Source organism: Colius striatus, chromosome 1 (genome assembly GCF_028858725.1).
Source record: "Colius striatus isolate bColStr4 chromosome 1, bColStr4.1.hap1, whole genome shotgun sequence".
NCBI classification, from domain to species: Eukaryota; Metazoa; Chordata; class Aves; order Coliiformes; family Coliidae; genus Colius; species Colius striatus.
The window spans coordinates 190961931-190977000 of record NC_084759.1 but is presented as its reverse complement, the minus strand read 5'-3'; the positions used below and the strand labels follow the sequence as shown (position 1 = coordinate 190977000).

Genomic DNA, 15070 nt, shown 5'->3' with positions numbered 1-15070 from the left:
CTCCAGCTGCTAGGCCTTTTGCTGGTCACTGCACAGGGGAGAGCTTCACCCAGCTGGCCCAAGCTGTTTCGTGGCTATTACTCACTTGCAATATACAAAATACCACCGTCACTCCTCTGCATCCAGGTCTGATCTGCCCTGATAAACCAGGCTGCACTTCAGAGAGATCAGAGCCAGGCTTTCATCCTCTCAGTTTTGCTTTCCAAACACAAATAAGAGCTGCACAGTATGATTTTGTGAAGGGCGGTGACAGCAAAATGTTTCAGGTAAAGATTAACCACACTATGCACACACACACACACACATATATATGATACAAAGCACAACTGTGTACTCAGTTTCAGAAACTCACTTGTTGTAGTTATTAATGATATAGTTACTTTTTAAAGCAAAGAAATTTTCTTTTAAGACTGATTTCTTTTGCTTACCTTGCAGTGGCATTCTCCATTGGTCTTATTGCAATCAGAGTCAAACCCTTTGCTAGTCTCACAATTACAGGGGCCACAGATGGGATTTCCCCACCAGCCTCTGGGACAAGGCAGGTCGATCCTATAAAAGAAAAACAAGTGGAAGGAAAGTTCTTCCAAGCTTCCTTTTAAAAGGCGAGAAAAAAACTGTTTTGGGTCAGATCTGCACTTAACTCTATGAGCTTACAGAGTGTAATGTATCTTGCTTAAATATGTATCAATACATATACAGTGTTATAAAAGAAAATAAAGAATGTCAGTGTGACAAAACCCTAGAAGTAATGTTTCTAAAAATTCTAAGACCAGCTTCTCCCTAGAAGGAGTACATATCTGTATGAGCAAATACAGTGCTCTTTTTTCTGGGAGACGGTGATGGAACCTGCACAGCTCAGTGGAAACAGTTCTGGTCCCACTGGCCACAGACCCTTGCTGGGGAGAACTGGCCAACCTGGACAGGCTGTGCTTGCCCTTCAACAGCTTAGGCAACTGCAGGTGGTGCTGAGCCTATGTCCTGGTTTATCTACCCCCACAAACTGCCCTGGGGTATGGCTCACCAACACCTTATATCCTACCTCCCATCTCAACAGGCTCCTGCCCCAAAACTGTCATGGACAGCTGTGCCTGTCCACCCTGCAGAGACACCAGCTCAGGTACAAAGCTGGCCGCAAGCTCACCCTATGAAGAAAAGTCACTACTTTCAGCCAACTTGGCTTTCTCAGCCAGCTCACCACAGTGTCTGAAAAGCCCTAGTCTGCTACAGAGGAGGAGGATACATGGTTGGGGACATGGAAGAGGGAAGGGTGGCAGCTTTGATCCTGACTATGAATCAAAGACTATGATTCAGACTACAAGTGGAGCAGCATAACTTGTTGAAGGCTGTGCAGCAACTCAAAAGTCACCCCTGCTGAAGAACAACCCATGTTTCTGATGGTTTTGTTTCATCTGGGTGAGCTTCTGAGCAGGTTTGTCTCACAAATGCCCCAATACTAGTTCTAGTAAGAAGAGCTCTGGGAAGGGGCCAGGGCACTGACCAGGGTCTCTGCTTGCTAGAAGTCCTCCTCAAGCAACACCCTGAAGGGCAATGCTGCTGAATCTCTGATCAACATAATGCACAAGGAATCTTCCCTCTGCTGCACATTTTAGGAAAGAAAAGCTGTTTGCTGTCCATTTCAAAGACCATGCTGGTTTCTGTTGATGGTAATTTCCAGGTTTGTACTTCTATGCTTTATAACATAAAAAACCACAATGCTGCACTTAACATGATGTCAGCAAATAATGACAAGGGACAAAGTCTCTGCATTGCCGATCCAGCTGAATGAAAGATGAATCTGACAACAGCACAGTCAACATTTGCAAGCCCACACAACAAAAGGCAGAGGAAGAAGCTTGTGGTTTTCAAAGGGAAGGAAATATCACATGAGCTATTCCTAAATGGGCAGACAAACGTACCTCATTTGCATATCATGAACAGTCCATATTATGGTAAATCAAAGTCCCTCTCTGGGATAAGGCTGGTTGCTGAATGCTTATCTGAGACCAGGAAGCTTGTGACAAGGCATGTTTCTCCCACACAGCCACAGGACATAGGCTTCTCAGATTGTCCAGAAGAGATGGCTTTTATCCAGCCCAGGGACTGCAAAACCATTTTATCTGGCCACAGGCCATCTAACTAGGTGCATCACTCTGTGTGTGCTGGGGGAGCTGAAGGAAAGACGTAAACTCAGGTCCACTACAAAGTACAGGTCTGATGCAGTGCGGTGTAACACAGCACAATTGGTTGAGCCCCTGAGTTATTGATGAAGAAAAGTGGTTCCTGAGTACAGGGCAGTTTGCTTGGTCTCTTGAAAGATTGATCAGGAGTGCCAAAGGACAGGGAGCCTGCAAATACCACCTACAATGAATATCCAAGTTGTAACAGGAAAGCTAACCGAATCGGAAAACAAGGTAGGAGGACTGCTGCCTCAGGACAAGACCTATCTGAAAGGATCAAGAAACCACAACCAAAAATAATTCTCTTACTTGCTCTCACAGTACTGGCCATAGTAGCTTTGTCCACATTCACAGGTGTAGCCATGGGATGAACTAGGTTTGTGCACGCACGTGGAGACATGCTCACATGGGTTCAAGTTACACACATCAACACAGTCTCTTCCAAAGTACCCTGGGGAAACAAGGTCATAAAATTACAGCAACCACTGTAATTTATTATTTGCATGTCTCCAAAAGACCATCTATTTTAAGCTTATACACTAATAACACATCTTCAATAATCAGTAGATTCCCCCTGAGATACTGTCAGAAAGAAGGTCCCTCTCAGCCAAAAAGAGCGTGGGCTGTTCTTTTGGACAGTCTGTTACCATGCTCGAGGCACCCTTGTGCCTTTGGTTCCCAGTTTTATATTCAAGGCATGTGTTACGAATAGTTTTGTATTCTCTCCCTGTGTGTATGGGAGGTGACTGTGCTGGGTGCTGACAGCATGTGCTGGCTACATGCACCAAAACAGAGAAAACATTCAAAGTATCTTGATTAGGATGCAGGGTGTGAGACTGAAGTTCAACAGCAGAAAAGGCTGGGAAAGAAAAAACAAGAAAGAAAAAGAAATCAGACAAAATGAAAAGCAGAGGTGCACGGAAAGAGACAGATCTTCTGTTTGGGTGACACGGTGCCTAGAACAAACGATCCTTAGCCTGGACTGCAGCTGCAAGGGTGTTACAGTGAGAGTGAGAAAGATAATACTGACTGAAAGAGGAAGAATCAGAAGATGAGCACTTTGCAAGCACGTTGCTCCTGCTGCTGCACTTCTGCTGAGTGCAGGAAGATGTGGTGAAGCTGCTGGATGAGTGCATGGGATGGTCCTTGGCTTACCTGGGTCGCAGACACAGGAGTAGCTGTCCCAGTCATCACTGCAGTAGCTGTGCTGGGGACACGGGTTGGAGTCACAGGGGTTATCCACATCACAACCCTCCTTCACATTGATCTTGATAGCCTGTTTCATGTTGAGTGTAGCTGTATTTGTAGATGTCTCTCCCATTCTTACTCCCTGGTGACAAAACCCAATTATTTTAAAATTAGAGCCTTCATTCAGAATACAGCACCACGTGTTTCACTACCCCCATTACTGCATGAGGCTGCATTTTAAAGAAATATCACCTGATGAGCCAAATCCAGATTTTTTTGTCAAATGCTCTTCCCCTGTGAGACCAGATTTGTACCTGGAAAAGTGGGTGAACTTTTTTATTTTAATATAGGAAACATAAATGTTTGGGGATGGATGAAAAAGAAAACCACATGTTTCTACATGGGTATTTTCTTAAAAGTTCAAAGTTTATTGCTACATCTTTCTTTTCATACCTGCATACAGCCATAAAACCCCTGCTGAACAGAGATCTGGTCTCCAGAGACACCTCCCACAATGATGCTTTTCATTTTCAGACCAGGTAGTTGATTCCCAATCTGCACAGTGCTCTGTTGAGGAAAAGGATAGTTGATAAGCAGCCCTATCATCCTCTGTGACACAGAGAGCCTACTTTCTGTAGTGATGGAGTCAAGCTGTAGCTGACAGATTACAGACAAAAATACCAAAGCAGTGAGGAGCCAGATATCTGAATGTGGCCTTTTACAAACTTGTTCCTATCATTAGGATTAAGAAATTACTGTAACTTTATTAGGCACAAATCACTGCAGAATATGGCTAACAGCATAAGTATTTGTCCACAATCCTTTATCCTACATCCCTAAAAACACTTCCTTAGTGCTTAGTGGTGAAGTTATGATGTTGCTTTACCTGGTACATCCCATAGTCCAAGGACATGACAGCAAGGTACTTGATATCTTTGCCATCTTTAGCACTCTTCAGCTCTACTAATAAGTGATGCCACTCCCCATCACTGACTCGTGATTGGCTCATCTTCAAATGAGCAACCAGGCTCAGCCCACTGTACACTTCAAACTGCACGTAGCTGTTCAGTATCTGTTGGAAAAAAATATCATGTCTGTTTTCCCCTACATATTTGTATTTGATGTGGAAGTGGGTAGAAGGCATGAGAATGTTTCCTAACATAATCCAAAAGGAAAAAAAAAGTCCAGCCAGTGAAGGAGGAAACACTTGCAATAATAACACTGGATATTCAGACACTAATTTACCCTAGTGACAAAAAAACCCTCCAAAACAATCAAGATATGTATTTTTTAAATTCTATATTAATGCACACTACTACCTCAGTTTTGAAAATAGAATCTTAGGCCAACAAATCTGAATTTTACAATGATCTTTTGATCACTGATCTTTGTAAAAGACTGATGAAACAATTTGTGTTTGTTGCTGTGCATTTAGCTGGGTAGATAAAGCTATGTAGCTCATGTGGTCATATGCACTGATGGGGGAAAATGTCTTAATTCTTTCCTAACAAAAGGCAGCCCCATTTGTACCTGAATGTTGATCTTGGATGCAGTCCCAGCATTGGCTTGCATTAACATGCCATTGACTTTCCGGGTTCTGAACATCAGCCCAATGTACCATGGCACAGAGATGGTAATGTCAAGGTCACTCCAAATGATAATGCTCTCACCATTGAAACGCTGAGGAGAAGGCATTGCTGTAAACCAAAAGACAGGGAGAGGAACAGTTGATATCCTTCAGGACAAAAGTTAAGAGGAGAAATGCTGCTGTGCTACAGATTTGGCACAAGGTAGATAGTCCCTCTTCTACTGAGGTATTTCTAATCTACTATGGAGTAAGAGCCTGTCTAGAGGAGTTACTATGAAGCAGCTGGTAATACTGCAAATTCACAAGCTATCCCTGCTATGGGGCAGGCACCTTGTCTCAGGACCTGCACTCAAGGGCAGCACCCCCATAGCGCAATGGCATTACACAGGTGAGAGATATTCTTAGAAAGGAAAGCTCAGGATCTCGGCTGATGCAGTTCTGCTGATGAGTGGGTGGACAGAGAAGGAAGTATGAGAGCAACAATTGCTGCAGATGTTCTCTACATATCCTTGATTGCCAGCTTCTAATTAACAGATTAAACACAGAGGAAAAGGCTGAGAGGCAACAGGAAATATTCGTTAATTATAAATACTCCAGGGCCAGATTATTCACCTGCTTCAGCTACACAGTCTTCACAGGGGGAAAGCTTCTATGGAATTGCCTAGGTCATCTGCCTTAAATACCTTGAGGTGAGAGCTGAAGTACTGCCCTCCTCTCTAAACTTGCAGGAACATAGCCCCTGCAAGGAAGCATTGATGACAGCTTTCCATGGAAAGCATTTTGCTGATGGAAAAGAGGGGAATGTCCACTGTTTAGACATTAAAGTAGCTATCTCGGGTATCAAGATCTACAGTACTATGGATGAGCTGATCTAACAAACTAAGCCCTGGGAGCTCTGTGCTATTTGCAGCACTTCCTATGGCACCTCCACTGTGGTGACACCTTGTAGCAGGATCTGCAGTCAGCCCCAGCCTGATGTCCTCGCTCACAGGCATGCTGGTCAAGTTCATGGCAGCTTTTTGCAACTGAAAGCAGGTCTTAGAGACTTGGTACAACCACCACAGGTCAGCACTCAAATCTGAGCCCATGTGGATTGGACGGTCAGTGAGATAACAGGACTTAACAGTCTCCTGCCCCTCCCACTCCATGCTACTGTATCTGCTGACTTCTGTATTTTCTTGGAGCAGGAGAGATCACATATATACAAATGTGTGTGTGTTACTAGATAATGGCAGGGCCTTAGGAAAAGGTGGAGGCATGACATCGTAGGAGAAGGAGAAGTCAAGTTGATGTGAAGTTGCATTTTCTTTTAGGGAAAACACACAACCCCCAAATTCTGATATGTCTACCCTACTGGTCTCTGAGAAGGGAAAGGCTATGGGGGCAGGTGTCCTGGAGGAACGGGCAAATTCTTCAGCTCCCTTATATGTGAGAAACAAGATGGCAGTGACTACTGGATTACCACTAGCAAAGCCTGAGGTGAAACTTGACTTGCCATTCTCTAAGGTGTGGTTACGCAACCACCTCACCCCAGGGTAAGTCCAGGTAGTCACAAAGGGGCAATTCTTCTCCCTCCTGGTCCAGGCTTAGGTCTCCCCTTTGTAGTCATACTCAGTCCTTCATGAATGCTTGAAACTCAGATAGCAGTTTAAAATGGTTTGCCACCAGACATAGGGGTCCCGAGATGGCTTAAAACTTGAATCCAGTGCTCTAGCTCTGTCTGTCTGGGCCAGGGCATAATTCATCAGCCTGCATTGCACCATGTCCATGTAAAAGTCACCAAGACTAGTGCTGAACAGGATAATTTCCTCCTGCTGCTCCACGCATGAAAAAATCATCTCTCTTCTTCCTCCTTTACCCTGCTGACCTTCACAAGGACCTCAACTTCTGACTTCTTTGCTAGCAGTTTTCTAGACCATTGCAGGGATTTTTAAGTCTGTCTGCCTCTGGAGAGTGGAGCTGGGATGCAAACCTTGTGGGCTTCCCACCTGCTGGAGGCTGGGAATGCTCTTTGCAAATCTTTGGTCTCAGTTCCTGGGAGAACTGGACTGGCATGGCAATTAGCTGCTGACTTCCTTTTCTCACCAGTGGTGACTTTCTGTGCTTGCAAATACCATTCCCTTCCCACACCTCCTTCAACTCCCCTCCCTTCCCCGGGGCCAGGGTGCACCTTCCCTTGCTAGTAAAACAGAAATCCCCATCCCTCACCCCTCTTTGACCTTTCTCCTTCCCCCTACCCTTCCCTATGCCTGGGACCTGGCATCTCCATGGAGGGGGACCTGACCATCCCTTCCACCACAGCAGTAAATGCATGTGCTTCCAAGCCCAGCATCTCCCTCCCATCAGCAATGCACTGATGCAAACTGTTTTCTCAGGATTTGTCACTTTGCAGTGCTGTCTGTGTACCTATGAACACTTCTAAGAGACTCCTGCATGTAAGAAGCCATCACAAAAATGTGAGGACTATTCACTGTAGAGACAGAGGGCTTGGGGAAACACACCACCACCATTGGGTTGTCAGCTGCAGTCTGGGTGTAGGACAGGTGACAGCTCATGTTTCAGTGCAGCCCTGTGGTGTGCAGCCCAAGGCTTGCGCAGTGACAGCAGCTACCCCGGGGTGAGCAGGGCACAGCTGTTAGAGCTTCTAAATAGCATTGAAACATCTCAGTTTTCCAAAAAATTGTGCTACAACAAAGGTGAAACTCATTTTCCCCATTTTTATCTCCCTTCTATATGTCATCAGAGGGAGATGGGAGCAGGCAGAAGGTGAGTTGGCAGGTCCCAGGAAAGCTATGAAGGCAAAACACACCATCCTCACTAGTGCAGACCAGATCCAAGAGTTTCTGAAGAGTGAGGGATCAAAAAAGTTGGATTTTTAATTTGCCAAAATCTTTATGAGCCTGAAGCAGAACCAGCACTGCCAAAGGGACTGAAGAAATACATCGGGCAATCACTCCTATGCAAATATTCTAGTTAAGAATTCTTAAAAAATAGCTTCCTAATAATAGCTAATGCTGTTAGGATCATACCTGAGCACCCAAATGAGCAACCTGGAAGCCAGGAGTATGATATTTCAGTGATTCCTCCTGACTCCAACTTCAGGCTCCTGAAAACTTTAGTCATGTTTCAGAAAAATTCATTTGTTTCTTGGCTTGCAATTCTTCCTTAGGGACACTTTGCTCCACAAATATCATCAAAGAAGCAAGCAGCCTGATGCCATCAATCTACAAAGAACTCCCACAAGTGGAGGCATCAGCAGGAACACAAGGTTATGAATGACAAAGGAGACAAGCAGGAATGCACAGGAGGAATTACACTGGAGGCAAAAGAGACCCATGGGGCAGAGGAGACAGTGATGCTGTGATTGTCATCATCTGTATCACCTGAACTTAACATAAGCTTCCAGTAATGGCTACAGGGCAGTTCTGAGGTGACTTTCCAAATCCCAAACTTCTATGTTTTGGTCTTGATATTGGAAAAAAAAATTGATAAATGAAACAAACATCTGATTGAATTTTGAAATTCCATTTAAAAATTAGGATAAAGACAGAAGGAAGGATAGGCTTTGTGTGTGGTAGCACTGCTTCCCATTTACAGCAGCACAGGTCACACCAGAGTTAGGCTCTGGCACTCTTTCGGGAGATACTAGCGTGGGTTTGTACCACAGAGATCAGCCTATCATGAAGAAAACGTCAGAACTTCATCGCCAAAGGTACTTGACGTGAGACACATGGAAAAACTAGATCTTCACACAAACCTGGAGAACTCATGATATTTGAGGAGCTGCTATAGAAAGCTGGTACCTCTCCAGGGGCAGCTCTGGGCTTTGTGTGAGGCGTAACATAGGAAGAGGCCTTCATCACTCCCTTCCCCTGTCCCTCACCCTGTAGACCCTTCTTTCCAAGTCAGAAACTTAACTATGTGTCTTCCTAAGCTGCTACTTCTCAGGCAAGGGGAGAGCAGTTGCCACCACCTACATCTAGCCCAGGCTGAGGCATACTGTGCTGAAGTGGTTTGCAGTGTGTGCAGCTCAGCTTGGAGACCTGCTGTTCCAGGGTCCATGCCTTGCTGAGAATAATCAACAAGTTCTGGTTTGGGGTAGGTACATTAAAAACCCAAAATCCTTGACCTGCAACTACTCGGGCTAAATATCATGGGGGGATAATAGAAACAAACACCCACCATTTCTGCATCACAGGCCAGAATTTGGCCTTCTGCTTCCACGAAAGCAATGCCTAAGTTTTCTTTCCTGCAAGCCTCCAGGAAGACTCCAAATGAGCAACCCTCCACTAGATGTGGAGGTTCCACCTCACAGCAGCCAGCCTGCTGCTGCACTGACCCCACAGGACCCCTCATGCAGACAACTCATCACTTCCTTGGGAAGAAACTAACTGCAAGTTCTTCACACCTTATAAAACACACCTGCTGCTCCTTCCTAGCCTTTTATTAATGAGGTTTTACACATCTATGTTGATTGTGTTCAATCAAAGAAAAAAAACAGTAAAGCTGAAAGTGCGAGCACTCAGCAGAGAGTGTCTTCTTGCCAAGAAAGTGGTGATTAAAGCTGCACATTCATCCCTAGTTTGAGTCAAAGCCCAATAAAGTCAGTGGGATTCTTTCCACTGATTTAAAGGGGCTTAGGATCAGGCATTTTTACTACAAACAAATTACTAAATACTGCCAAGTTCTGTGGAAGTACTTTGCTTATGTAAGTAAACCAATGAAAGCTGCTGTTACTCACAACCATTGGTCTGCTATCACATTTACTACATAGGTGACATCTAAAATGATTTCAAATAGGTAACGGGTGACCTTTAATCCTAATTGCAACTTTCTGTTACCCATCCATTAAGCATCACAGTTTGCCACCTGTGCTATGAGATGTTACTGATGAGTGATGAAACGTGCAGACACGACCGGGCACGCAGAGGCCTTTGCATCCCACCTTGCTCACAGTTTTTCCCTCCATAGCGCACGGGGCACTCGCAGATGTACGTGTTCCACTTGTTGACGCACGTGCCTCCATTCTGGCACCAGTTGGTTTCACAATAGTTCCTCTGTGCTGCACAGCCTGAAATTCAGATATTAAACAGTTACTTTGCAAGGTTTTAACACGAAAAAAGGCTGCTACAGCCCCCCATCCCCTGCCCCTTCCTGAGGCTGCTCCCAGTGCTGGTCCCTTCGATGTCCTCAGGGCTGCTACACACAGAGCTCTAGCAGAGAGCTTTCCTGTGTTGCCTATGGAGGCAGAGGTCACTTGTACCTGGCAGAGTGCCATTGTTGGCGATGAAGCCAGCCATGTCAATGGGCTTGCTGTCTATAGACAGGTTCCTCATGCAGCCGATAAACTGCCTGTTGTGCACTGGGAAGTCTTCAGGCAAGTTGGGGACACCACCAAGGAGGAGAGGGCCAGTTAGGTCCAAAGATCTGAAGAAATAAAGAAATGCTCATCATTTCTTGCATCATTAGTTGGATTTGATTTGTTATTTATCTTACTGTTTCCATAAGCACATTTGAGCTGATTAGTCTACTTGTGCTGCTGCGCACTTCCTTCTCCTACATCAGCACTTCCAGAGCTTGAAACCAAAGGACCTTCAGGAAACATCCATACCACTGTAACTTTTAACTTAGGAGCTGCCATATGCATACAGAATGCAATGATCTGTCCCTAACAATGACCAATATGAAGAAGAAAATTAAAATTATGGAAAAATGTGCAGGTGCAGGGCACTTCTTTCTGCTCCAGTCACAGAATCACAGAATGGTGGTGGCTGGGAGGGACCTCTAGAGATCATCTAGTCCATCCCCCCTGCTAAAACAGGTTCACTTAGATCAGGTCACACAGGAATACATCCAGGTGGGTTTAGAAACCTCCAGAGAAGGAGAGTCCACACCCTCCCTGGGCAACCTGTGCCAGGACTTCCTCATCCTCACAGAAGTCTCCTCAGGGCTGGCTTATGCTCCTCAGCACAAGGGTTGAGATGCTGTAGATTTTTATATAATGACTTTATTATTATACAGTGCCAACTCTTTCAAAATCCTCTGATGGTCTTAGTGGATTTAGGGGATACAGGTTCCACTGAACGAATCCACATTATGTGAAAAGTGTATCATTTGGTCAGATTTAAGTAAGCCTAATTCTTAGGTGCCCCCTTCTCTTGGGGAGTGGCATGTGCATCTCAACGGTCTTCCTGTCACCACTCATTCCTTTATACCCTTGCTATATTGCTTGTTGTCCATTTTATCTTTAAATTAAAAAGTACTAATCTTTTTTGGTCTCTCCTTATTTCACACCAAATGATTTTCAACTGCCTTTTCTACATCTCCTTTATTTCAATCCCCTTTTAATAGAATACTTTTAACTTAAAAAATGGAAGTAATAAGCTCTTCACCCGTGCACCTCATTAATAACATTTTATTTGCTCTCTACCTACGTTTTCATACTGAGTAGAAAGTAATTTGGGCATGTGTCCATATCTACAAAGAACTATGTGCATTCCACCCAGTGTACTGACCCTTGCAGCAGCCTCAAAACCATACACATACTGTTGACTCTCCCCTGGAAGATGAGAATGAGTGAAAAATGTCATTGTAAGGAATCCTTACTTCTTTGAGCCAGTCTGTGTCCCCTGGGCAGCGCAGGTGTAGTTCCCAATGAGGCTCCCGAAGCGCACAGCCACTGCTGTGTCACAGTCGTCCACAGTCACCACTGCCACCTTTTCTCCAGAAGGCCCGTGGGGAATTCCTAATCGTCCAATGTTGGGCTTTGGGAAATAAATGGCACATGTCATACAGTGCTACATAGACATGGGATTTCAATGCTGGTTCAGCCAGCTCAACAACATACCTCTCCCTGCCCTGAAAAAGGTACTAAAATAGGATATGTAAACAAAATAGCAGAAGTTAAGTTCACCTACAACATCTAGGCAGGAAAAACTCCCAGCTTCAAAGAGAGTTCACATACAGTGTGATATACAACATGGTCAGAACTGGCTTTGGTCTTTCCACTGATCAACCACTTTGGCCCAAATCACTTCTAAGAGGAGTTTCTTTACTTCTGCACAACAAATTCTGACAATTTCTGCTCATTTTGCAACTCTTCAAGTGACACTGCTTGAATTTTAACATTGTTTCTGCCCAAAGACAGAAAACCATCAAATGATGTAACATCACAAGTGAGGCTAAAGGCTTAAATAAAATTTGCTGTGAGTACTCTGTTCAAGGTCGCCCAAAACTGAGTGCAGGTTCCTACAAAGGCTGGAGTGAAAGGTTGTCTGATGACTGGGATGGAGCTTAGATTAAGACTGCTTGTTCCAGCTACAAGATAGAAGGTATGGAAAACCACTGCCTGTTGCTGAGCTGGCTGAGAAGCCCATGGTTTCTAGTCACAAGAGACTAGAAATCAGTGACCTGTGGAATGGGACAATCAAAAATAGTGGATGGATCTGAGCTTGCTCATGTAGCTGATTTGGTCCAGGCATGCAGACTGACACCATGGGTGGTGCATGGAAGAAAAGTGTGTTTTAGACTGACCATAACTGCCTTGTTTCCCCCTCATCTCTGGCTTTGCCTGGGCAACTTTTGCCCACTCAATCACAATATGCCCTGGTGAACATGGGCGACAAACTAGAGTTATCACACTCAGCTTCACAACACCAGTCTCAGTGGCTTGCTCTGCTAATCACCCTCCTGGCAGTTGTCATTTTCCCCCACTACCAACAACTGGGAAAGTTCAGCGATCCTGACAGGAAAGCCTATGGGCCCACAGGTAATCTAACCTCAACCAGCAAACTTCTGTGCCTTCACCACAAACACTTCCTTCATCTCCACTAATTTCGTGACTTGTGGGATGTACATGACTGAGGGGAGATGATATCTGCTATGCAGGAACTTGGGAGTTAAGATTCCTCCAGTGGAGAAATGCATGACTGTTGAAAAAAGAGTGTGGGTATAAAGGCATAGCAGTCTCTGTGAAGAACTAGCAAATTCTCTAAGAAAACCATTTTCTTTGCTTAGTGTTCGTTAAGAGCTATAGAGTCCTAAACTACCACTGGTGCAGGATCATCTGGGCACTTTATGGATCCAACAAAAGCAATGAGCTGAACTCCTTTGGCTTTGCTACTGTACATCTACAGGCAAAAGGACATCTCAAAGGAGTGAAGTGACCGTGATCTCACCAGACACGTGACACAACTCAAAGCCAAAAGATATTTTTATGATGTGTTGATTAGCAAGAGCTGCAACCCTATGAAAACAGAAGATGGCTGGTCATCACACTGTAGCTTGCTGTGCACTCACATTAAAACACATATTGCTCAACTGTGTACTGAAATCCCTTATTTGTACAGCAAACAAGGAAGCAGTAAGGGGATAAATGCCTGCTCTTTCTGTTTCAATTGTCCACACACAAATTTGTTAAAATACCTAAAGGCACTTTCATCATGCATACGGACAGATAGATTTATTTCTCAGAGTAATTATCCCAATGTATAAAAAACATTTTAAAAAGATGTTTCCTGGTGTCAGTTCCAGCTGGAAAGTATTTTCCATTTCCTCTACCAAAAGCTAATGTGATCACATAGTTTGGCAGTTACACAGTATAAGGTTTTGACCTCTCTTGAGTGATATTAGGGTAGGTTTTATTTTTTCCGATATCCCCTGGACTTTGCCACTGCCCAGCTTTGAAAGACAGGAAACATCCAAATTTGCAGTGCTGGAAATGTTATTATATGCAATGATGGCAATGTTAGTGAGCAGCTTTTCAAAGCAAATGAAAAAATATGTTGAAAATTAACCAACCAGCAGGCAGACCTTCCCTTCCAAAATTAAAATGTTTACATTCTGAGTGCTACTTCTATTCACTTGGAGGAATGATTCGATTAACGTTTATGTTCTTGTGCTTCACTGACATAACCTATTGTTTCTTGTATGGAGCCTTGACAAAGGCAGGGAATTTATTCTCACAGTAGGGGGTTCTGCCCAATGTTAGTCAAGATTGCAACCTGATGAGACTCAGCAGTTTGCAGCTGCTCCTTCACAGTCAACTAGCTGCAGTAGCAAACTGGGGGCTTTTCTACTTTTATTTAACAGAGAAACTGCAAAGTGTTTCTCTAGATTTTGACTGCTCATTGCAGTGCAGAGCTCTTTGGCTCTGATGAGCATCCAGAACCATAAGCTGACAGAGAAGAAATGGAATATTCTGGTGAATGAAAAGAGACCTATTAGCAGTTCAAGCCATACTTAGTTCAAACATGTAGTCGTTTTCTGACCATGTTAAAAGGCTCAGTTGACAAAACAGGCTTTTTCCAAAATGGAATAATATGCTTCTGGCAAAGAGAGATTTTCTGAGTGATTTAATGTGACGTGGACTCTTTTTTCTCTTACATGTGGCAAGTAGTACATGGCTCATCCTCTCAGCACCTAGCATAGGAAATAGTCTATAACTGAAACAATGTGAAATAACTAAAAGATTGGAACAGAGGGAGCCTACGTTAGGAGATCCTTCAGAATGGAATCATGAAACTGATTTTATTAATTTAATATTTTGATTGATACTAACTAAATATAGCTTGCTGGTGATGCAAAGGATATTTGAGCACTATGCATTATAAAATAAATCACTTTGAATAGTTGAGCTCTAGAATGCGAATTAATCACACAACATGGAACTTGGGATCTAATGGCAAGAATTCGTATTGTGTGGTCAGAGATCATCAGTTATAAAGGATGAAAAGTAAGAAAAAAATATTCCTATTAACTGACTACAGAACCGACTACAGACCAACACTGGAACAGGCTGCCCAGGGGGGTTGTAGAGTCTCCTTCCTTGGAGGTCTTCAACACCTGCCTGTATGTGTTGCTGTGTGATCTGACCTAAGTGGACCTGCTTCTGCAGGGGAGTTGGACTAGGTGATCTCTAAAGGTCCCTTCCAACCCCTACCATTCTATGATTCTATGAACTATGAACCATGGTGTGATTAAAAGGTAAAAAAGGCAATACAACAGTGAGCTGTGGTAAAGACGAGTATGAGGGAAATTTTAAGACACTGAATAGGATAGAATGTTGCCAGCAATTTTGATTTCATGATTAAAAATAACTTGCATCTGGAGCAGCTGC

General features: G+C 44.0%; 1 protein-coding gene across 2 annotated transcripts in view; it reads right to left on the bottom strand.

Annotated features, from left to right (window-relative positions):
- The window catches only part of CELSR1 (cadherin EGF LAG seven-pass G-type receptor 1), a 171454-nt gene that overhangs the window by 40354 nt on the left and 116030 nt on the right, over positions 1-15070 (bottom strand). For both annotated transcript variants that reach the window (XM_062018502.1, XM_062018495.1), the window contains exons 6-14: positions 11560-11717; positions 10217-10380; positions 9899-10024; positions 4896-5062; positions 4252-4437; positions 3819-3932; positions 3333-3507; positions 2487-2628; positions 429-549 (exon numbers count right to left, since the gene is read on the bottom strand). In XM_062018502.1, coding sequence (XP_061874486.1) covers positions 429-549; positions 2487-2628; positions 3333-3507; positions 3819-3932; positions 4252-4437; positions 4896-5062; positions 9899-10024; positions 10217-10380; positions 11560-11717 — 1353 coding nt within the window. The remainder of the gene's footprint in view (positions 1-428; positions 550-2486; positions 2629-3332; positions 3508-3818; positions 3933-4251; positions 4438-4895; positions 5063-9898; positions 10025-10216; positions 10381-11559; positions 11718-15070) is intronic.